Source organism: Cavia porcellus, unplaced genomic scaffold (assembly GCF_034190915.1).
Source record: "Cavia porcellus strain 051 isolate PalLab524CR breed Dunkin Hartley unplaced genomic scaffold, mCavPor4.1 scaffold_14, whole genome shotgun sequence".
NCBI classification, from domain to species: Eukaryota; Metazoa; Chordata; class Mammalia; order Rodentia; family Caviidae; genus Cavia; species Cavia porcellus.
This window is the reverse complement of record NW_026947497.1, coordinates 44,943,816-44,969,490: the sequence shown is the minus strand read 5'-3', so window position 1 is coordinate 44,969,490 and position 25,675 is coordinate 44,943,816. Positions and strand designations below refer to the sequence as shown.

General features: G+C 39.6%; 1 protein-coding gene across 4 annotated transcripts in view; it reads right to left on the bottom strand.

Moving 5' to 3' along the window:
* Fhip1a (FHF complex subunit HOOK interacting protein 1A) overlaps nt 1–25,675 on the bottom strand; it is a 264,660-nt gene that overhangs the window by 70,372 nt on the left and 168,613 nt on the right. For all 4 annotated transcript variants that reach the window (XM_013160161.3, XM_003476924.5, XM_063260844.1 and 1 more), the window contains 3 exons: nt 23,713–23,931; nt 11,660–12,286; nt 1,820–1,978 (listed from right to left, as the gene is read on the bottom strand). In XM_013160161.3, coding sequence (XP_013015615.2) covers nt 1,820–1,978; nt 11,660–12,286; nt 23,713–23,853 — 927 coding nt within the window. In that variant the 5' untranslated portion in view covers nt 23,854–23,931. The remainder of the gene's footprint in view (nt 1–1,819; nt 1,979–11,659; nt 12,287–23,712; nt 23,932–25,675) is intronic.

The window sequence follows — 25,675 nt, the reverse complement described above, 5'->3', positions numbered from 1 at the left end:
TTAGCATCAGTAATTCTTTAGTAGTATCTTTTGTAAGTCACCTTTCTAGTAGTGCCCCAATAAAAGTTCATAAAAGTATTTGGCTTCAATTCCAGTATACTATAAAATAGGTAATTTCTTGTCCTTTACTAGATCCATTAATTTACCTCTGAGTATATGAGAAATAGAGACAGAGAGACAGAAATGTTTCAGTTTGTGTCTGAATGTTCCCCCAAAGCTTCACGCAATTTTGGGGCTTTTTCAGTGATGGTTGAATCTAGTGTGTGATCCCCTGTATGAGATTAATAAATCAGTCCACTGATAGGACTGGCACCACCCTAATCTCAGTAGACTAGATACAACGTAAGGGATAAAAAGAGGCTCCTCTTTCCCTGCCTCTCTTGTTGCTTTTGCTATCTTCCACCACCATAAGCCAGCAGATTATGGACTGAACTATCTATAAACTGCAATCTAAATAAACCTTCCTCCTTTAATTTTGGGTGCCAGGTATTTTGTCTCAACGATGAGAGAAAAGTAATGGGGAGGAGGGGAGGGGAGGGGAGTGGAGGGGAGGGGAGGGGAAAGGAGAGGAGGGGAGGAGAGTGGAGGAGAGGGGAGGAAAGGGGAGGAGAGGGGAGTAGAGGGGAGGAGAAGAGAGGGGAGGGGGGAGGGGAGGGGAGGGGAGGGGAGGGGAGGGGGGAGGGGAGGGGAGGGGAGGGGAGGGGGGAGGGGAGGGGAGGGGAGGGGAGGGGGGAGGGAAGGGAAGGGAAGGGAAGGGAAGGGAAGGGAAGGGAAGGGAAGGGAAGGGAAGGGAAGCACAGGCGAACAAAGTAAAAAGCAATTTCTGAGGAAATGAGGCTAGATGTTTAAATTACTGGTAACTCCCTGTCTGTACATTTGGAGAAGAACTAACAGTGGTTCTATCATTTTTATTTCTATACACTTCCACAAGAAAATGTTGATAGACTATAATATTAAAGGGAAAATAATTTTAAATGTAATCCATTTATTTTATATATAAATAAAAGTCCCTTAGATGCAGCGATAAAATGAGATGAAAACTAAAGTAATTTACTTAATATTTTCTTCCAGAAGCTATTCCTTTATTTGGTACATAAACAGATTATAACTAACATTTTTTTATCCCACGACTACTATAAAATACCCAATTTCTTAATAAATTCAATAATGGTATACTGAAATAAATATTCTGGATGAAACTATAGTCAGTCTTTAAATATATATATATTTATATATAAAATTGGGTTTTTATTGAAAACAATGCCAAGAAACCTAAAGGTAAGAATCTAATCAAAAACTCAAATATACAAGAGTTCAGTGGCTGTTTATTTGCCTCAATACAGACCAATTTCAAAGCAAATGTAATTTGTGTTGCTAAGAAGATGGTTAACTTCTTCTAAATTCAATTGGGATAACAATATTCTTTATGTAGTATGCACCATTAAGCAAAATAAAGTTTTTCCTTTGTAGACTCCCAAGAAGACCTTAAAGTAAAAGTGTTATAATTTGAAGTACTTAAAAGCCTAAAAATACCTATTTAATGAGTCAAACAGTGAGTTTATTTTTGATAGTTAAGTAGATAATCAAAGCAGAAGTAACACTTTGTACTGACAAGATAATCTATTTTTCTCAGTTCAAACTTCTCAGGAACCTACAAGCTAACGTTTTACTCACTGAAGGACATGTAGTGGGCTTAAAGCAAAGTATCAATATTCTACATGTATCAAGATTAAAGGGAACGCTTATGAACACTAGTCCCTGGCGAGGTCTGGGCGAGGAATGGGCCACGGCAAAGGGAAGGTACACTGTGCTCAGATACCTGAATGACCGCATTGCAGAACTCCAGGGAATTCATGAACTGGACGAGGGCGGGCAGCAGGAGCCAGTCGTCCTTCAGGAGGCAGTGCCACTCCTCGCCTTTCTCTTCCAGCTTCGTGGGCAGGGAGGAGTACAGCCCACTGAGGCCAGTTGCAAGCACCTGTGTTTAAAATAAAACTGTAGTACTCTTTTCTCATATTTGTGACCCACAATTAACAGCTCACGGGCATTTCCACATGATTACTCCAAAGACTGAACTTCGAATAACATCGGGTTAATGGTATTAGAGGAGCACTTGGCTAGGAAGGATTCAACAGGTAGGAAGGACCGCGCTGGCAGTCGGAACAGAAGTCAGGGCTCCTGCACATGTGGCTGACAGGGCCTGCTCAGGAATGGTGTGCCAGGCACCACAGTGGGCTGGGACTGGGGAGGTGAAATGGGTAACACAGAGCCGAGAAAAAGCATGATTCATGTCCCCCAGGACACTCATAGTGGGGATGAATTCATAAATAATATCACACAATACAATTCAGTGACCATAAACACACACGAGTATTTCAGTGCAAATCCCTGGGTCTACGGGAGGGTGTCCCAGACTGGGACAGAAGCAGCACAGTTAAGAAGCATGCGTAACTTTATGGGAAAGGCTCTTTGGAATTCCTTGTACGTTTCAGGCCAAGACTGACACGTTTTCAGGTTAAAACACTTCTCTGTACATTACCTCATCTGAACTTCACAAGTACAGCAAAAAGAAAGAACAGGAGGTCAGTTCAATGTGATGACAGGAGTCCAAACAAAGCTGAGGTCAGTCTACGCTGACACATCAGGAGGGGGGAAAACAGAAGAAAATAACCTGAGCCTCATGCGTGAGGTAAGTGTGAGGGCACTCTAACCATAACATCTATATTAAACCAAAATTCCCGAGGTTTACTGCCCCCCTGACCCTAATAATACACTGGAAATATTTGGGCTTGATCTGTCAGAGTAAATGAGCATTCAGAACTGTTGTTATCCAATTTGGCCATTAGCAAAACGGTGATGCTCCTCACAAAGGAGAAGAAACACCATGGCAAGCGCTTGTGAGTTTCTCCTACAGAGTGTAAGACCAAGGGAAATAAGGAATTCCATAAGAGCAGAGGCCTCCTGATGGGGAGGGAAGCGAGCAAAGCAGCTTAGACACCCGGACCTGTCAGACGTACACGGAGTGGAAAGAACTGGCACAGACTGGACACGAGGAAGTTAGCTACAAAAGACACAGGTTGTGATGAACTCAACTGAGATGGAAAAGTCCAAGAAAATATACTGCGGTAGGCCCAGAAAAGAAACACAGTTGTACTTACTGTTTTCACAATCTAAAAGAGAAAAGTAGCAACTATAACAGCATTAGAAATGCTCAGAACAAGCAGGGCACTGCAGCTCATATCAGCACTGAGGCGGGGAACAAGGCAGGAGGATAACAGAGTGTGAGCCCAGCCTGGACAATCTGTAGACTCAGCTTAGACCAAGATTCAAAATAACAAACGGGTTGGGGATATAGCTCAAGCTGGAAAGTTCAATCCCCAGGAGGGAGGGACAGAGGGACACAGAACACGCAACAGGAAATACACAATGCTGTGGTTCTTAAACCAAAGGCTCTTCATTCAGACTTGGGGTGGGAGGTGGTAACAGTGGGAGATGTTCTCAGAAGTTCTGTCCACACTGCTAAAGAACAAACAAGGGTCGTCTAGAAAAAGAGTGGTGGAAGGCAGACTATTTCAGGCAGAGCAAACATCACATACAAAAGCTCAAAGGAGAAAGAAAAGATGGTACCCTCTGGAATTAGAGAAGCATAGTACTGTTAGAACAAAAATGACAGGTAGAAACAGCAGCACGGTAAATAAGAGTGAGAGCCTGCAGAGCTCTACAGGCCAAAGTAAAGAGCGCGTGTGGCCCCTAAATGGAGAGCCCAACTGACAGCTATGTGAGTCTGACACTTGGAACAGCTCTGGGATGAAGTGACCGTCTGGAGTCATCCATAGGTAGATGGTGCATCAAGCCACAAAAACCAGAGGGAAGGAAAGGGAGAGAGCGCGAGAGGTATGGGATAAGATATAGTAACCCACAGAGCCTGAGAGTAGATACAGAGAGACAGAGGTGGTGTGTTCTGGAAAAACCTTTCCTCGACAGCTTCTGCTGCCTCTCCTTTTCCCCTGTCCTCCCCCTCAGCACTCTGTGTAGCCTTCTATGTAGCAGTCATCGCTTGGGCATTTATGAGTTTACTGTCCGTCTCCTCTATCTCCCCCAATCTGATATGCTCGATCCAGTCCTTGCTGGAGAAACTGGTGAGTCAGGTGTGCAGAGCTTCACATCCCAGAAGTCCTTCCTCAGAGTGACACTCAAACTCCGCCACAGGAGGACAGGCCTGGGGGGCTCAGCACAGAGAAATCAGTCAGAGCCATGGGAGGAGTGCCGAACGGTTACAAGACAGTACAGGAGCCCACTCCGCAGGATAAAGGGCAGCGAGAGAAACGGGTGAATTATGCCAGTACTAGAGAAATAAAAAGATGATAAACTCTGTTCTATTTCCCAGTAAACTTTATCCAAGTGTATGTTTACTGACTCATTAAAAGAATACGAAGCATTTAACCTCATGACAGGCATCGTGAATGGGAAACACAAGAGTAAGTAATACCATACCTTTTTCTCTTTTCAACATCAGGGCATCTGAGGTCCCAAAAGAAAGTGTTCCCTCTTTAAAGTACTTAACTCCTTGTTAACACACCCAAACAAATCACTTTAATTCCAATTTTGAATGTGACCCAAATGAGTTGCCTATTATAAATTAGAAACCTCTGGCAAAAGAGAACAGAGTCCAGAAGTTCTCCTTGAAGAGAAATCTAATCTTGATGCCACATTTTTAAAATCAATTACATTTGCTAACTCATGCTAAATTAACCACAGAACAAAGGGTTTAATTCTGCATACTCCTGGTTTCTTAGCCACTTTGAGGCTTTGAAGATGAATTCATAAAGACAGGCTTAATTTGTCTGACTAAAAAGCTGAGAATAACTATTCAGTATATCAATATAATTACAGCAACATTAATTTTCAAATTACATACATCAGTGACAGTAATTAAAAATAACACATACCTAACACTCACTTTTTAAAATGACTCTTCTGAAGAGGGCAAGGCTAAGACAGGAAAGGAGGGAAGCCTGCCCCAACAGGATTCCGCCTGCCCAGGAGGTGGCACCCTATGCAAGGTGTCTGCCGGCTGGGGAGCGCCGCCATCACAAGGCGGGCGAGGGAGCTCTCTCTATCCTCCTCAGGATGGCAAAGAAACATGGGAGAAAATGTTCTGCTGAATGAAGAATGCACATCATCTCAGGAACAAGATCCCCGATCTTTAGCATCTCCACCCTCCCTTCTCACGCTCTGGTCGGAGTTCAGATTCTGTCACCCAGGTGACCCATTTCCAGAGCAAAGTCTGTGGGCCGGGCGCAGGCAAGGCTGGTGCTGGGATGAGAACAGGGAACAATTCAGATGTGGCGGCAAGCAGAAGAGCACCAGAAGGTAACACACGTGAGAAAGACAACCGCCACCATAAGGAATACAGCGAGTGCCATGGGGACCGGACCAGGAAAAAAGAATAACAGTAAGTTTTATGTTTGAGGGCTCAACAGCACAATCTACTGTACTTTTACATTTTAAACTTAAAAGTGAAATTATAAAAATCTAAGTATTTATGTTTTATTAAAACTAAAATACCACTCCATTTTTAGCCTCTTACTGATTCAGACTACAAAAAACAATTGTAAAACATTATATCCCCAACACAAAAAGTGATCATCTAATGCCGATCATTTATTTTCTAACAATATCCTTAAAAGGAACTAAATGTTATTAAATCACATGGATAACAATAGTCAAAAAGCAAAGAGCTTTCCTCAGAGCACTGAAGCATGGTAGGTGTTGAAACCATGGGTTTTCATGTAAGACAAATGTTCCAATGTTTCAAGTCAGTTTCTTTCTACCACTGACAGTTATTACAGCTCTCTAAACTTCAGTTTCTTAACTGAGTTGCTGCAAGGATTAAAGAAAATAATGTGTGTATTTAAACTAGGATAATATTTTACATATAATATTTCCAATAGAGAAAGGAAAGCTGACATGTAGAGTATAAACAAGCAACACTGATCTTTAAACCAGTTGACTTTAACAAAAATAAAGTTTTTAACAGATGGCTTTAATCTGAAGCTAGCAGCAAAACACCTGATGGAGACTGTTTGCTACAACTTGCCAAAATAAAAAGCCTCATAAATTTTGGGTATGGGATAAATAACTTCCTATCTGCAGTTGTATAACTAAAGATTACTCGCTTCGATTTACATTTCTTGATTTATATTTATCAGGCTGTTTTCTACATGTGCCAACATATAACAAATGAGCTTAACCATCAATATTGGTTAAAAAAATCAAGAGAAGTGATGGGGCCACTTAGTCCCCCACCATTTGTGGGCACTGAGCTGTTCTCCAGGGTACCCTCACTCTCCTCCTTTCCTTGTGAAAGTACATCTTGGGAGCAGCAGCAGCAGAACCAGCCGGCTCTTCCTATCCTCTATGATGATAAAAGTTTCCAAAAGGGTCCAATTTCCTGAAAGAGTCATTACTCTTCCAACAGCCTGATGCTAACACACTTTGACAATCATACTAATTACAGAAAGCTTTTTGTCAATTGTGGCCCTTAGTTGGATGGTTAATAGAGTATGCTTTTATCTTCAAAATAAACTGGCCCTTTTTTTAATTATGTTGTCAGATGTAATTATAGAAAACTGGGTACAAATGAGATTATGGAATCTATCCTCAGGGGCAACTTAACACAATGCAGCTTGTCTTCCACTCTAGTAAATAAGGTCATCTGAAGATACTGTTTTCCCTCTGATTCTAATGAACAATGTAATGCTACAAAACATGTTTTTATAAAAGCAACAATTACTCAGTGAAATCTGCTTGAAACAGTTAGTAGAAATCTAAACATTAAAAATATGCCCCATCCTTATTCTGATACAAAGTTTTAAATTATGAAACATTACAAAAATGTAAAGCATAATAAAACTGAAACTCACTGCCAAGACAGCACAGACTTTAAGATATTTCCATAATAACTTCAGGGTAATCTGTATTTTTTTAAAAAGTAAAACACCAACAGGAATGGTAGTGCACACCTGTAATCCTAGCACTCAGGAGGCTGAGGCAGGAAGATTGCTGCAAGTTCGAGTCCAGCTTGGGCTACATAGTGAGTTGAAGGCCACCTGAACTACATAGCAAGACTCCAGTTCAAAAATAAAATAGTAAAACATGACAGATTGGGGTGTAACTCATTCACTGGGAGAGCACATACTTTACGCACACTAAGACCTGAGTTCACTCTTCAGCATTAAAAATGTAATAGACAAGAAGAACTAAACTCTCTCCATTCCTATTACCATTCCTTTTCTTCCTTCATCCCCCCAAAGAAACTACAGTTTTAAAATTAGTACAAATTATCCCTGTGCTTTAATACTTTGCCTGTATAAATATCCAAAAAAAGTAGGCACTAAGACTCTGGGTTCTAAAACTTTATGTAAATCTTATGCAAATACTAGCATACCTTAGGCAACCTTTAGCTGTTTACTAATTTTTTAATATGTTCTTAAGTTATTCATCTTCATACATGCAGGTGTAGTTACATGCTGATATAAGTGACTTTTTCACTTGGAAAGTTGAAAAGCATTGTGTTAATGTATGAATAAACTATCACATGCTTTCTTTCATATGTTTTTCTTCAATTGCACACCCTTACAAACAAGTGCCAGATTTCTCTAAGATACATGTTCACACATAAAAGTGCAGGATCATATTGGCATGCAAATGTTCAGTACTAATAAATATTGCTACACTGCTTTCTTAAGCTATTACACCAATTTATATTCTTAAAAGTTCTTGTTCTTTCCATACTCTTGGTATATATGCAGATGTCTAACAGCCACTAGAATGAGTATTAACTGCTGTGTCATTGTGAATTCAGTTTGCATTTCCTAATTTGAAAGAAGATGAGCATATTTTCCTATGTTTACTAGCTTTGAGTTTCTTCTGGGGTTTTCCAATCATAGCCTCTGCTCACTTTTCTTTTTTTTTTTTTTTTTTTTTTAATTTTGAAAGTATACAACAGAACCAGTCAGAATAAAGCCAACTAAGATCATACAGTGAAATTGGTACAGAACTTCACAGCATGTTACCGGGATAACAGTAATAGGTATCATAGTACATTTTGTTATCTTGGAAGGGCTGCAGTCTGCCACCCTGCCTCAGCTTACCAGGGAGGGGAGGTGCTTGCTTGGCTTCCCAGAGTCTTAAGTTCCAACATGGTGTGGATCACAGGAGACCCTGCTGGTTCTCCCTCTGAAGGGCTGCAGTGGGCCACACTGCTGCCGCTTACCAGGGAGAGGAGGTCCCTCTGCTCACTTTTCAAGAGGCTTATTTTATTGTATCAATTTAAACACTAAAACTATTTTTCATATTTTGGCTAATTGTTCAAATACAGTCACATGCATTGCAAATATTTTCTCTCAACCTGTGTTTTTGTTCTTAATTTCAGTCTATTCTTTCTAATGGTAGGTGTGTCTTGAAATTTTATCTTTTATGCTCACAGGTCCTTGTGTCAACACTGCCCAGGTGAAATCCTGACTCATCATTTTAGAGTCGTGAACTTGTGTAAATTTACTTAAATGTCTTTGGGCCTTGATTTCTTCCTCTATAAAAAGTAGAAATAACACCAGCACCTACAGTTCTGAGGATTCACTGAATCAATACATGTAAAGCACCAAGAACAACTCCCAACAAGGTATTGGTGTTATCACTCAGTTATCTCAGCTATTCTTGGTCCTTTAACACTTTTAAATGACTCGTAACATCTGTTTATTATATGCCATAAACATTCTATTGGAATTTTGTAGATGACATTAACAGTCTACAAACTGTCCCTTTACGATGGAGCACCCCAACAGTTGCCTCCTTAAACAAATAAGCATCATCAGTAATGGGACAACCTAACTAACACAGGCCTCTTGCTGTAACAAGCAGCATACACTTGTAAAATATTCTGCACAAAAATATTTAGCCTAAATTTAACTAAATGTGAAAACCTAACTCAACAGGAAATACAAGGAATAGAAATAAGTCAAACTACACAAGAAACAATCAAACAAACCCTAAATGTGAGGTGTTCTGTAAGACATTGGCCTGGCCCCTTAAAAAGTCAATGCGAGGGGAAGAAAAGCACCAGGCTGTTGGATGTTAAGAGAGACTGTAGAGACAGGACATCCAGATGTACACTTTGTACTAGATTCTACCTGGGGGGAGGATGACTGTGCAAGTAACTGTAGGCACAGTGGGTGGACTGGCTGTTAGACCATGCCAAGACATTACTACATAACTTTCTTAGGCACAGTAATGCTACTGTACCTGAGAATGAGAAAGTCATCTGCAGGAGAGACACACTAAAGCATCTGACATTTACAACGTAGTTTCAAACAGTATAGCAAAAAAAAAAAAAAAAAAAAAAAAGTACAGATGAAAAACATAACAAGGAATGCCAAGATACTGGTAATTTTAAATCTAAGTGATCAATATATAGCATTCATTTTAGTATTCTCACAAATAAAAACTTATAAAACATAAACTGCACTAAGCAGGAATGTTCCATCTACGTATGATCTACAAACTACAGATAAATGTTCCATTTATTTAGATTTTTTATGCTCTTCAACAATAATCTTTTCAGCCAAAGACATTCAAATATTAGATTTATTTTGAGACACTTTATGTTGCTTTTGTAAATGTTACCTTTTTAAACTGCCTTTTGCATACTGATCAAGTAAATCACCTTAGTATTTTGACGATCTGTTACAACGCCTGCTCTCCTTTAAAAAAGAACTACACAGAACAACTCAAGCTAAAAAGCAAACCTTATTAGCTCCCTCCTAAAGCTGCCTTTTTCTTCACTGTTTTGGAGTAGCTTAAGGTTTACAGTAAAGTTCAAAGAAAGAGAGATATTCTGTGTACCCTAACCCTGCACAGGCACAGCCCCTCTCAGCACCACATCACCCCACCAGATTGGGACATGTTGGGGTCTGGTTTTTGTTGTTGTTGTGTTGTGTTTTTACACCACTGACAAACCCACAAGTATATTAACATATCTTCACCACCCAAAGTCCATGATTCAATCCAGGGTTCACTCTTGGTGCCACACATTCTGTGCATTTGGATGAATGAACAAAGACCTGTATTCACTATTACAGTATCATACAGAGTGTTCTCACTACCCTGCCTAAAGCCCTCTGTGGTTCACCTATTCATTCTCTCCCTGTCCCAATTTGGAAAAAAATATGCTATGCTTGCCATGGTTTTGTGTTTTTCAGAATGTCATACAGCTGTACTCATGAAGTCTTGTTGGATGGGCTTCTTTCACTTAGTAATACCATTTAAGGTTCCTCAATGTCTTTTCATTGTTTGATAGTTCATTTCTTTTCACTTGAAAAATATTCATTGTCTGGATGTACAGTACTAGCTTTTATTTACCCACTGAAGGACATTTTGACTGCTTTTAAGATTTGGCAATTATTAATAAAGCTGCTATAAACATGCATGTGCAGGTTTTTATGTTTTTACTCCTGGCTAAATACCAAGGAATGTAACTGATAGATCATACACTAAGAGTATGTTTAGTTTTGAACAAAACTACCAAACTGCCTTCTAATGTTATTCCACCAGTAATAAACGAGAGTTCTCATTTCTCCATACCCCTAACATCATTTGGTGTTGCCAGAGGACCCTGCACACTAAATGTTAGTGGAACCACCTCCCTACCGCCACACGCCCCTGTGACCAACAACCAAACACACTCTGCGTATATTTCTAAGTGTCTTCTCAGGTGCGTGTTTCAAACATAATTAATTAAAATGAGTCTAAATCTATCTATGGCAACTTGGTTGGCCTGTTTCAACAACACTAAAACTAAGGAATCTCACACATTGGACCACACATTGGTTCATACTGTTTGTAAAGATTGTAAAAAGAATAGACTGGAACTACGAAGTAGAAATGTTCACTGAGCTGGGAAAGTATTGATAGCTGTTGCTCAGCCAGCAGAAGACAAGAATCAACAAATCTGTTCCCAAAAAGGAACTAACGGCAAAAGATACCGAGGGTTCCAAGACCTCCCACAACTCCCAGACTGCCCCCATTCCTCTCTGGAACTGATCGGGCCTGGGTTGCTATAATTTCTTCAAAGAACCTTGCACCTTATTTCTCACCACATCATGTACATATTAAGGTATACAGCATCTTTCTTTTTACATGAAATTGTAAATATGTATTGTTTAAAATAAAATCAATGCTTCCAATCTATAACTAATGGCCATTATCTAGATGAAAAACAAACTAATTTGTGAAACCAGTTCTGAAGGGTCTTACCACGTGCTTTTATTCATTAGAATAAAATGAACCTAAAAAGCTAAGAATTCAGAAGGTACAAGCTTTATCAATCTTTCAGGAGTTAGTCTCAGAAAAAACTAAAATCGTGCCCAATCCAATAAAAATAAGCCAGGAAAGGTGATATATCCAGTTTCATCTGCTGGCTTATTTTAAACTGACATTGCTCAGCTAAGTAGCATCTCAATTTAGACTCCTCATTTCCTGCAAAGATATCCTCCAAACATCTTCCTATAAAAGACAAAACTGGAATGAAAGGAATAAAAAGTATTTATAATCAGCAGAAAAAAATGTCAAAGTACAGAAAACACAAAAGAGTGGGACTTACTGGACAAAAATAGGTGTTCTCCACAATGTGATGGGCCACCATGCTGTTCTCAGCAGAGAGAGACATGATAAACAGCAAGGCGTCCCGAGCCTGCTGGCCAACTGTGCCTTCACGATGAATGAAGGGAATCAAGAGGGAGAAGATAAGGAAGTTGGCAGCCCCTTGGTCCTCACTAGTGTGGAAAAAGAGTTCCAGGATGGATGGATCTTTGGCAAGGATGGAACAGAGCTGATTGAGCAGGACAACCAACTTCCTCTCCACGGCAGGAGTGGTCGTCCCCGAACAAGAGCTGAGCAACATCATCAGAGGTTTCAGAATAGGCTTATGATGAAGCAGAGGCTGGTGTGACTGAGTGACCAACATCTCATACATCTTTAGTTGCTCGATTTTAGTCTCATCAGTAAACTCCCGCCTCAAACTCCAAAGGAAAAGCTTCTCCATTATGTTCTCAGAGACCACAAACTCCAAAATTGGCCCCATTGCAGCGTCCTTGGCTTCTTCTTCAATTAGCAGGAAGAGCATGTGCTCTACATAGTTCTGCACGGCGCTGGCCTCATCTGGAGGGATGGCTCCGTATCTTGCCTGGGAGTTCTTCAAGGGGTCGTGCTTCTCCAAGATTTTTACAACCTGTAACCAGATTACACATTCATCATCCATCTGATGTTTACCACAATCACAAAAACACACCACACCTGTCATCACCAAAAAGGCAGGAGCTATTGCTCACATCTTAATAAATAAGTGAAAATTCTACTTCTCTGTTTTTCTCTTTCTCATAAAAACAAAAGGGTTAAACTTAGAAACTGTTTCAACATGCTCATTTGTAATACTTACAAATTTTGGCAGCCTAAGCATCAAAGAAAATAGCATGGTTATGTAAATTAAGCTACGTGAATTCTTTTATTACTACTATTAAGACTATTGAGCAACATGAAAAATTATAAGTGCTGTTTAAATAAAAAGCTCTTTATGTTAGATCCATAATTATGAAATATGTCAAAAACATACATGAAAACAGGTAAAAAGAAACAGACAAAACTATTAATCACTTTTGTGTTCAAAGGAATGACAAGTTCTTAAATTTTTTTATGAACTGTCAAAAATATGTTGCTTTTTAAGCTTTAAAATACATAAAACTATTAAAAAGAAACCCGACTCCCTGCACTCTCATATAAAAGGAGCTGCTTGGAGATTTCAGAGGGGAACGCAGCTACCCACACTCCCCTGACAACACAGTATCACTCCCTCTTCTGCTTGGATGGGCACCACTTCAACCAAGCATGCAGCAACAGGAAGAGGATGAAAGGAGAGACGGATGAGCGAGAGCCAGAGAAAGCTTAACACACTGCACACACAGACGCGCACACGGGAAGGATTTGGATGCTGCATTCTCCTTAGGCTGAAAACATCCTGAGATAACAATTACAAAATAAATCCCTGAAATTTGAAGGGATGAAGAGTTTGGAAATGGTGATGATTATGAATGTAGTCAATGCTATTAAAATATATTCAAAATACTTAATATATTTTGTTAAATACACCAAATACTACAAAAACAAATCAATTAACAGTTTTTAAAAACTCCTAAATAGGTCATGTCACAGCCCTGTTCTACTTCTCTCCCTTTTCATTTCTGGCATTTGAATTCTTCCCTCTCCACCCTTGAGACTTAGTACTCCTATTTTGGAACCTGAACATTTAAACAATTTTATGTCTCAACTTCCACTTAACTTTATAATGTGAGATTTCTAATAATTTCTATTCAATTTACTGCCTTTAAAATATACACATATGATAATTTTAAGCAACCAAACACATGATTTATGACTTTATCCTTGTTCCTTTTCGCCTTTCTGAACAGCATGTAATATATGTCTTCTGCATTACTCTCCTGGCCTGGTTCCATGATGTGCTGCTACATGTCCTTTACCTAGGTGAGGGTTTTTGCAAATCACTGGGAAAGCCAGCAAATACACAGTGCTATTGTCAGCATGTATGAGCAATAAGTCTCAGTTTCTCTTCTGTCAAAAGCAGAACAAAAGGAATCTTTATCGAACAGGAAAGACAGAATAAATAGATTTCCACTGAATCTAGAAGTGCTATCAACTTCCATTTTAAAAAACTGCAAAAAATTATAAATTCCATAAAAAATGCTGTGTTACAAAGGAAAACGTCACTCCCAGACCTAGACTTGACATTTTTTAGTAAGAAAGGCCTTTGGCAGGCAACCATGCAGCAGCGCATGGCCCTATGACAAGGCCATGGCATAGCTACTAGACATCCTCTTTTTTGTCACATGGCTGCTACAGATGCACCACTATCTTACATCTTTACCCAGAAGGCCTAATAACCTCCCTGGGAGTAGACCTGGCCCGCTACTGAAAAGCCCAAAGAGGGCTTTTTTGGGCTTTTCAGTAGCTCAAACAACGCTGGTCCAAGAAGGATCTCTACCTCAACACAGCCCTGAAAGTTCCTAACATCAAGGGTCCACATTCTAAAGAACAGATGTGCAATGTGCTTTATTGCTGAGAAAGACAGAAAGATAGACGGATAGACAGACAGACAGACAGATATCCAAGAATCAAACTCAGGACCTAGCCCTCGCCAGGCAGGTGCCGTACCACTGAGCTATATCCCTGGCCTGAATTCTATAATTTTAAAGTCCATGATTGAGTTTACTCATGAGAGCTACAGTGTCTTTACAGCTAGTCCTTCAGGTAAAATTTGTGTTCAGATTTGTCTAAACTCTCTGAAACTGGAATTGTACCTTATACACTGATAGTAGCATGCTAAAATTGCTTCTGTCTGAAAAGCTATTCTAGTATTATGTAACAGAAGTTATGATACTACTCCAACCCCTTGACTTGTTAATCTCACTTTAGAGAAAATGCCCAAGGAAATAACTAAAAAAAATGTCAAAAATTAATGATACTTTTCAATAATAAAAAATAAAAATATTAACCCAAATGACCAAGAGTAAGAAAACTATAATTGAAATGTGTTACATTACTATATAAAACAATTACTGTTGTATGAGCTATATCATTACAGGCAAATCTACAAGTGAAATAATTTAAGATAAAAAGTATACTGACAGACACATGATTAGAAAAGAATCTGAAAAGACATAAGATTTTATCTTTCTTTCCTGTAAGTTGCTCTAATTTTATAACAAAGTTAACAAAGTAATTTTGTAGTAATGCCTTTTAAAGGATCAAAACATTGAATTAAAAGTAACTACTAGAAATCTCCTAATATCTTGGAAATTCCTGAATAGTATAAATTTATAAATATGCACACATGTTTATACTACATATGGGCACGCAAATATTATGTAACTAACGTACAATACACAGTAAAACTTTACTTACATGACCATAAAACACATTTTTCTTATACATTAACCTACATTTATAGTATGTGTTCCAAACATTCCTTTCCAAGTAGAACTATTTTTCTGTTGTAAGAAGTCTTCCTACATTTTTGTTTTTGTGGTGCTGGGGCTAGAATTCAGGGCCTCAGGCATGCTAGGTAAGCATTCTACAACTGAGCTATGCCCTCGCTCTGCTATCAGAAATCTTAAATTTTTACATAGAATAAATCGCTTTCAAGCAGCAGCAGCTTAAACTTCCTTGTCATAGCTCCTTTATCCTGTCTTTTAGGTTAATGGGCAGAGAAACATGAGAATGATCATAACAATCCAGAGACAGAACGTTGGTTTGTCTGTAATGAACCAGACACCTTAGACCCCTGCACTAAGGCCCAGGCCCTGGCGGGTGGTTTTACCACCTGGAAGATGGGTGTGTTGTAAGCAAGGCCTGTGAGTCACGAAGCACACAGATGTTCAGCACAGTTCTAATAACTCTTGTGTTGCCACATATCCTGTGCCTCACTCCTTAGGTGTCAGGCTTCCTCCCTTTCTCTTCTGGGCAGCACACCCATTACCTGCATTTCAAGAAGGTTCTGGGGCCAACACCCTGAGACTGGCTCCTGCCCTGGCAGGGGATGACTAAGCAGCCCTTGGCTAAGCAGAACTGCACTGAGATGCCAAAGAGCTGGTGCCTTGTGTCCCAACTCTGCAACCAAATGGTGTCAGGGTTCTGTAGGTTTCTGCTGATTCCTGCTACGACCTGGACTCTCTTCCTTACCTTGTGCCCTATTCTATATCGTTCCCATTTCCAGGGTTCCTGTTTCCCTGATTTCTGCAGACTGCCTTGTGGATTTCTGCACCCACTTATCAACTGCGTCCACTCTGATGGGTGCCAGGATTCTGTGCTGCGCACAATGCCACCCCCAGGCCCAGTGCTTCTTGTGATTACCTACTATCTCAGACTATCAACCTGACTTCAGATTTCCCATCCACAGCCTCTACGGTAAGTCTCAGAGATTCAGTTCAGAGGAGAAAACAGAACTAGTGAGGCTGGAGGAAAGTAAGAGCAGTAGTAGGTGAGAGAATAAAAGTAAGCAAAATACACTTCCCAGTATTTCCTTTACAAAATCAGTTCATATTGTTAGGTCAAAAACATCATTTAATAAACTCATCAAAGTACAACAGCACATGCCTATAATTCTAGCTACTGGAAAGACCAAGGCAAGAGGATTGTAGGTTTAATGCCAGTCTGGGAAACAAAGAAATACTGTTGCAAAATGAACAAACAAGAATTTTAAGAACTGAGGTCATAGTAGTTGTCTAGCATGCATGAGTCCCTGAGCATAATGTCCAGCACACAAAAAAGCAATGTACCTTAAAATCTTAATTAAGTGAACCAACTGAGATTAGAAACTTAAAATATTTTTCTGATCATAATTAGGCATTTCTCAAACTTTAAAAATACAGGCTTCGCACAGTCTGAACAGTGTTATCCTAAGTATCATAAGGCCAGAACAGCTAAACTGAGCTAACGTCAAAGCTTCCTGACCTATAAACATGAAAATTATTGGGCTGGAAAAAAAGTTAATAAATAGCTTATTTCTTTCATAAGGAGCAGTCAGTTGCTATCCTTGTCCCAATGATGGCCCTACAGTCATATAAAGGCCTAAATTTTAAGCATTCACAAATTCTAAATAGGAAGCTCAAATGCTTTCAGAATGAAAGATCTACATTGTTGAATTGTATCTCAAGATAAAAAGTGATAATAAATGTCATAATAAATGTCTCTCAAATTTACTTTGACTCCACCTTAATATTGATTGCTCTGTCTCATCTGCAAACCTTTATTAACAGGTGATTATTAACATTTCTTTGCTTAGAATCTAGTTACTTCAAGAAAGTCACAAGAGTAAAACTCATACTTCTAAATCCTCTGGAATTTTAATCTAAAGGATCACTGTGAAAAAAACCAGTAGCAAAGCAATACTTTAAGTCACACAAAAGGCCATAATTTAACTGTTCTAAGCCAAATTGCACTTAATGTACCAAATACCTATAACAAAAACATGTTTACATCCAGCACTGCTTAACAGCTGTGCCTTTTTTAATTTGAGGTATTCCTTAAATACCAGTTTAGATTAGATAACCTTTTAGATTAAGGTAACAGCCTTATAGTCCGTGCTCACTTGTACCAGTTGTTAAGACCAACTCCAGTCTTGAGCTCCAGAGACTTGTCTAAGTTGAGGATAAAACAGAATAAAGGAGGACCTCTATAGGCTCAAGGGGAATGATCTAAGGACTAACAGTCTAGAAACACTAATTTCAACCATGGCAAACATCGGACTTATCAATGAGCATACAGTAGGAGAGCTGCTGTCATTCCAACGTGCTCAACCATGTTAGTTAACAGAAGCACAAGTTAATCCCTTAGCACTCTGTTCTTAAGCAGCACAGCTTTTGTTCACTTTACTTTTCAAGTTTAAGGTTATTTGTAAAGCTGCAAAAAAAAGAGACATAAAATTTTTAAATGTAAACAAACAGTAAGATACTTAAAAGATTAATCAGAATTCTCTAATAATTCCCAACTTTTAATTTCTGAAAAGATATTTTTAACTTTTCTCTGTCATTTAATCTGTTACGGCATACACCAAAAAAGTAAGATGGACAGATCAAGTGAATAAAACTTAAACACATGTCAAATCCCTGAATAGGTGCTCTAGACTTTTCAAGTAAATTCAGGTTACCTAGAGCTCTACTGACAAACATACTATCTACCTAAAACATATTATCTACTTTTCATTACTGTGCTTAACACATTTGATGAAACCAACCTCGACAGTTTCATTTTCTCCCATTCCCATCCCCATATCCTTCAAAATGAAAAATAAGAGTTACTAAACCCACTGGCTTTTCCTCATCTATCACCATTTAAGCTCTGGTGTTTTCTTGGACAGTTTTTTTTTGGGGGGGGGCCAAGAATGATAAGGACTGAACTATTAACTAACTACAGGCAGAAACAGAAATGCACATTTTTAATTGCTGTATTTTTAAACCATTTGCTCTTTCTGGCTATATGGACAGACACCTTTTGGTATGCAATGCTTGAAAAACAGACAATGAATACAGCAAGGTTCATGAAGTCACAAAGTACAACTGTGTCATGAGAAATAGCTAGCATAGAGGGGTAATTCACATGAGAGTTTAGCTGAACAGTTTATCAGCTGGTGGGTCAATGATTCTTTCCATTCAGAAAGCACAAAGATAAAGGTAAGAGATAAAAACAGCTTCTATTATAAACTGTTCTTGCAGATGACTACTAAAAACTACACCAGCCAGGAACAGTAGCATACACCTATCATCCCAGCACATGGGAGGTTGAGGCAAAAGAATCACAAATTCAAATTCAAGGAAGACTCGGTTTCAAAGTTTATAAATAAATTATTGGGCTAGGAATATAGATCAGTGCAAAAGCCTTGGGTTCAATTCCCAGCACAGAAAAAAAAAGTTGTGCACACACTCCTCCTGATCACTGCATGTAAGTCCAAATATACTACTGGAAGCAACTTATAGTGTTTTAAAATCGGTGTACATTCAAAGTTGTTCCTAAATTGCCTCAGTTTTCTAAAGTATTTCATATTTCCTACCTTTCAGTTCAACAGTTCACTGAACATCTACAACATGGCAGGTACTGTGCTGGGCCCTAGGCAGTCAATTACAAGGGGTCTCTGACCTTGAGAAATTTGCCATGAAGTTGTGCAGAAGGTAAATCTATATGTAATTGTAACAGAAGGTGATAGATGAAACAGTGGAAGAAAAAGCAGGGTGATGTTGAAATACAGAAGAGGCACATGAAAGAGAGCTAGGAAAGTTACCTGGAGTAAATGGTTCCCCAAATGAGCTATGTTGGTTGGTGAGGCACTTAACTAGAGAATGCAAAATTCCAGGCAGATAAAACCCAGTACCAAGGGCACAGAGGCACAAAATGGAATGATGGACATTTGCCTGGGGTAGAGCAGCCAGGAACTCTAAGTAACTTTGCATTTTGGGAGACTAAATGAGAGTCAGTAGCAGAACACAAAGAACACTTCATGCTATCCTGCCATGTTATCCTGCCAGACGCTGCTAAGTGGTCTGGCTAGAGGAATAACCCAGATGGATCTGGGTGTTACATTCATTGCTCTGGCAACTAAAGACAAAACCACCATTCAGAAGGTGAAAGAGAGTACCAACCAGAAGCTACCCTTCCTAAATCTACATTGCCCAGGGTCACTGTGAGGAATACAACTATTCCCAGATGTCAGCTCTACAACTACAGTACTCTGGGTCTGACCTGGAATCACTGGACTCTGGGAACAGTCTGGAAACTCAGTGTGCCATTGAGCAACTCAAGGTCTCTAGAGCACAGACTGCCTTGGATAAGGTGGCTGTGCTGCTTGAGACTTTTGATAAGATCCAAGCAGGTAGATTTCCTCCTCCATTCATGTATACTCCTTAATTTAAGCTCTGGAGTAAAAACTGCTAATAAATACCAGAACAAATCAAGAGGTTACGTGCTAGTTATACTAGATTTAGACTGAAGCACCCTACTGGAGAAGAATCCTGGATACCACATTCTTCTGTTGTCTAAATTTTATATATGATGTTGCCTAACATTATATATAAAAGCACTGCACCAGGCAGGTAACAGAATGCTTTAGTAAATAAAACATCGTCATTCCATTTTGTCCATTGCACATTTCTTACCAGCCTTATGGGTGCTCCTGGGTTGCCTCAGGGGTGCCAGGGGCTGCAGCTGCAGCAGTCAGGAGTTTAGGTCAGATTTCAGCTCTGTGCTCCACTCTCTGTTTCTGCTCTGCATCTATCCCCAGCCTGAACACACACACATTGCAAAGAGCTAACGCATAAAGCTCCAAAAGAATGAATGCACAGCATTCCTTCCTGTTGGCTCAAGATCTCCCTCTTAGCTGCACATTTGGTCCTACTTCTCAGTCCTACTCTAAATTTTGCCTTCCTCACTGTTTTTCTAACATTCAAACAAAGAAAATGGCAATCTTTTCTATAAAATGTTTTCTTCCTATATTTGCCATAAATGTCATTTTCTCCATTTTCCCAGCCACTTTCATAAAATACAGCCTCTTATTTTAATTCCTATACACTCATTTTTCACTTTATAATAATATTTCTTACACTGTCATCCACATTAACTTATGCAATCTTTCAAGGCCCAGACCAAACTTCATACCTCCTTAAACTCTTATCTAGTATGCTCATGATGCAGGTGTACACCTGCAGTGTGGGCCAAATAAATCTCTAATGAACAAAAGCCACTTTGACATTCACAGACTGGTTGAACTTCTCAACCAGTATTTTTTTTATAAAGGTACAGAAAAAACCTTCAATGGCCTCTTATGATAGAGACTAAGGGCATTTTTCCAAATTTATTTAAAAAGAAAAGTCAAGCCAAAAGAGAACAGAAAAGCAGAAAAAAGGGAAGAAGGGTAGGGTGGGGGGGACTACCCAAAGTTAAAGAAATGGCTGAGTCAAAAATAGTACCAACTCTATTATGGCTTGTGTCTAGATGACCCGTCAAGCCTCACGTGGTCACGGGTGGGGCTTTTCAGAGAAGTGGAGATCTAGATGTGATGGGGATTAAGGATGTGACTAGGGACTGATTCATGGTACAATGCCAGGATTAACAGTGCCCCACCCTGGCTGTGAATGCTACCCACCTTAAAGGTGGGTAGCCCATAAAGAACACAAGGAACAAACTTTTCTTCATTTGCTGCCCTGTGTCTGCCATTAACTGTTTCTCCTCTGTAATAAATACCCTTCCTGCCACGCCACCCTGCCTTGGACGCAGCTATTGACTGAAACCAATATATGTTATGAGCTAAAATAAACCTTTCTTTCCTCCTTTAACTTTGGGTTTTAGTATCTTATCTCAGCAACAAGAATAGTAACTAAAACAAGTCCCTACTTCACATGCAATGTCTACACACCATTTCCTCTAAAAAAATTTGTTCTTATCATCAACTCATATTTTTTCCTTAAAAGGAAGGTGCTAGGAATCTGTCCCATGCTTCAAATGACCTAAAGTGTCTGAAAGTGCTGAAGTCACAGATACTGGATATGGAAATGAGTAATACAATTCTGGGACCACTATTTACACTCCCATCAATATGAAGAATACTGACTTGTGCCTGAATTAGGACATTCTAAAGCACTCCAGCAGCTGTGGAGAAAGCTTGCCTACAATAGAATTTTCCAGGACAGATGATCTACATATATGCCATGCTATTTTTTTTTAAGACGAGGTCTCACTACACAATTCAGGCTGGTCTTGAACTCCTTATGCAATCTAGGATAGCCTCGAACTCATGGTGATGCTTCTGCCTCCACCAAGTCTTGTGGGCTGGGATTAGACATGTGCCACCACAGCTGACGGTCATATCTTTAAGGGCAGTACACAATATCAACTAAATGACATCACAGTCACCCCAGAAGGAATGACTTTAATTACAGTATCATATATAAATAAATAAGCAAAAAAATATCCAGAAGCAAACGTGTTAGAATGATATAGCTCATCATTAGAATGGAATGCTCTCAAACTGACTATACATATATATATATGTGTGTATATATATATATACACACACACACACACACACTCTCTCTCTCTCTCTCTCTCTCTTTCTCTCTCCTGACAGTTAAAACTGAACATAAAAAATTCATAAACTTATGTACTAATCGCGTCTCCCAAGAATCCGCCATACCGAGTCTTGGGGAACCAACCAAGAAAGCAACCAGCCAGCTTTCCTGTAAGTGGCATGAGCCACACGCATGCACGCTGGAAAGAGAAAAATCAGCGTCTGCCGAGAGCCTACAGGCTGCGGGCTGAGAACAAACATCTAGTTCCGCGCCCCCCCCCCCAGCCCCCACCTTAGCAACAGGATGGTTCTGAGGGCAGCCTGAGTTGATAGCAACTAAGGTACACAAAGCAACTAAATGCTTGTATTGTTTGATTATGCATGCCTGGGGCCAGCGCTCTGAGCATCTCTTGGGAAGATAACTCTGCTATATAGCAAATATGAGGTATTTCCTTCTATCTTGTCTCTGAAACCCAATATTATTTTCACTATTTTGTTTTCTTCTGATTGTTTTGCTTTATCAATATTCTCTTTTTATTGGTTTTATTCTGTTTTGTTTTGGTTTGATTTTGCTATACTGATGGAATGGACAACTATTAATGAAAATATCAGGTTATTTGTCTTGATTGACTTTGTTCTGTCTTGTTTTGTTGTATTTTACTATCTTTAAAATTTAAAAAAATAAGCATATATACTATTATACAAATAAATCACCTATATTACAATCACAAAACAGAAATTTTTAATAGGTAAAGCTAGAAATAAGATTTCCCATACTCAGGAGACACTGGACATATCCCTTCCAGTTCACGACCCTATTTTTTGAGCCACTGTTTCAAGTAGATAAAAGTGCAAAGCCAAAGGTAATTACTTTAATTACCTGGAAAAACTCCAGAATTACTTTCTTCACCTTACTAAAGCAGATGTCCATAGAAAATCCATTAAAACTCTAGCAATAAAAAGTCAGAGAATGGGAAATACATAAAAAAAAATCTTGGATGCCTTAAACTGGATAGTGACAAGAAGCTACAGTGTGAACAACCCAGAGGCACAATTGATTTTGTTCCTTTTTTGATCTAAACCATGTCCCCTGTAATTGCTGTGATTTACAGGCTCAGTGCTTTAACGCATGTGCTGTTTCCGGCCTTCAGAAGGAACTGGGTAGTCATTAAAAAACCTGTCACATAAATAGTCACTCACCAGCTCACCTGGGAAGTGTAATGTGAGACAAGTTTTAAAGCATGGCAATTTTGTTTATTTTACTACCTGCACACTCCCTGAGCAAAGGGACTGGCTGGTAAATTTTCTGAACATTCAACCCTTAATTATTCACACCAGCAGATCAGAGAAGGGTTACAGAGAAGTCAGAAAGAATAATCAAAAAGTTTACAATAAGTTTTGATATGAAGAAGACAGGTATTCAGGTATAGCCAAGCATCTTCATGAGGATCACCAGCCTGAAATGGCAGAACCCTGTGGTCAGACCCATGTTCTCCAAGTCAGAAATCCAAGTGCTGGCTTGGTAACTCACTAGCTGTATCTCCTCAAGCAAGTTATTCAGCATCTTGAATTTCCCATTCCTTCATCTATAAGATGAGGACATCAATACCTCTGTTTAGGTTGTGGAAATGAAATGGTATAAGACATATAAGCACTCAACACAGTGCTTGGTAAATGTTGAATAGATGTATAGTATTTTAAGTGTTATGAGAGTTTAAAAACTGGGTAGGAACCAGCAGAAAAAAAAAGAGTGCAATTACAGTCAAGTATATTGCAGAATGATATAGAAGTCACTTTAAGGAACAACTACTGTTCGTCTAAAAATACCTAAAGAACACGCGTGTACCCTAACTGCATTTGTGGAACCACAGTTTCTCACCAGATACCTATTATAGGAAACCAAGGAGGAAACATTGCTTTTCTGCCTATTGGCAAGAGTTTCCTACCAAAGTTTCGCAAAACTCAGCGTCCTATATAATGGAGACCCCTGGGACTACTGAGACTAGTGGAGCCACAGAGCAGTCATACTTTACCTGTGCCCAGTGGTTTTTAAATACAATCATGCATGTTTCTGGGTCAACTCCCTGAAGGCTCACGGCCTGCTGGAGTCTGCTTTCTGTTGAAACTGATGACATCATAAACTTCAATGCTTCTAAGTCATATTTAGTTTTCATGAAAATGTGGTAAGTAGTCACTAACTTTCAAATATCAGAAATGTAACTTCTTCACTCTTCATGGTCACTTTCCAAAATCTGTAATGACAATAACAAAAAGTGTTTCTGATTATTAAGTTTAAATCAAAGAATAGACATCTTCAAATTATAATGCACAGAACTACCAAAGACATAACCATTTATACTCAATCTAAAGGCTCTCCTATTTTGTCTTACTTTGTGTAGTGCTGGATGTCCCCCCAGTGCCTCATGTGCTTATAGGTGGGGTTTTTCTAACATAGCTGGATCTAGGGCATGTGATGCCAGGGTTAAGGATGCACCACCATGGGTAAGTGCTAACCACCCGTTGGATGGGTAACCTGGAGGGAATACGGGGGACAGAATGAAGACTTGCTGACGTTGTTGCTTCAGTCTCTGCCACAGTTGCTACTTGCTGCCTTTTTCCTGCCTCATCGTACTGTGAACTGTTTCTCCTCTGCAATGCCCCTCTGCCTCTGCCCCTCTGCTATGCCACCCTGCCTTGGAGCCAGCCAACAATGGAATGAAACCTCTACAAACTGTGAACCAAATAAACTTTCCCTCCTTTAACTCTAAGTGTTAGGTATTTTGTTTCAGCAATGAGAGGAGTAACAAAGACACCTTGCTATTCAAAATATAAAATAATGACACATGGGGAAATAAACAATAATTGTGTTTCTTCACTGCCAACAACCATAAACCCACAAACTATTACTCTAAATTACTCAAGTAATTTCCATACTAAAAGAAGAAACTATTAATGATACCAATCTTTGTGGAGCTTAAAAACATCCTATAGCAGGATAATCAGGAGTTAGTAGCGATAAAAATAAATGATTTAATGCAACCTAGGGTAGTTACAACAATATCCAGACTCCTGGGCCCAAAATGGCTAATTTTTTAATTTAATAACCATCATAATGAAATTGAAACTGAAAGGGTTTTGGCCCAGACAGGACACTGTAGCCAGGAAAGCCTCAACTGGAAGCAGGAAGCCCCTATCTCCCCTGCCCCTAGGAAGTTACCTGTGACGCCATCTTCCCACCCCTGGAAATTTACATATGGCGCCAAACCTAGGACCAATGGGCTACCTGTGCATCCCTAATGCCAGCCTTAGGTTCCACCCCAAACCAAGGCTATTTACATACCCCCACGCCACGTGTCCGCCAGAGAGATCGCCAGACGCCAGCGGTGGGGGTGCTGGTCATCTCTCTCCGTGTTCTCAGAATAAAGGCCGCTTTTTATTTTATACTTCTCATCTTTTGGAAATATTTTTCATCTTTTGGAAATAATCTTAGCATTTGGTGCTGTGACTCCATCAGCAGGCAATTGACTCCTGGGACACACCCAGTTGAGTCCCCTAGCTGATAACCAGATAACATCCTGGATTAATTCCGAGCTTTTTCCTCTCCCGAGACATCCTTGTCGCTGCCTACACTCAGCATCGGCCAGATTGATTTCAGGTGAGCATTCCCCGGGGAACTTTTGGCACTGGGCAGCCCCAGTTGACTGTTCTCCCCGTTCACATGGGTCTATGCATTTTCACGTCTGTAGGACAGCCCAGTGCAGGGTTCTTTCTGGGCAAACCTGTGTCCATACTCTATAAAATCTCTCACGTTCTTTGGGTTCGGATAGCCCAAAGCAGAGATTTTTGGACTGTCCACACTGAAAGGACCGCCTCACTTCCCTTAAAGCCTCGTGCTTTCATGGGCAAAACTGTTACTGACCCCACGTGGGCTCCACTCGTAAATCTCTCAGTGACGACTGTAATATACGAGTTTTTGGAACCATAGCCGCCGTGTGG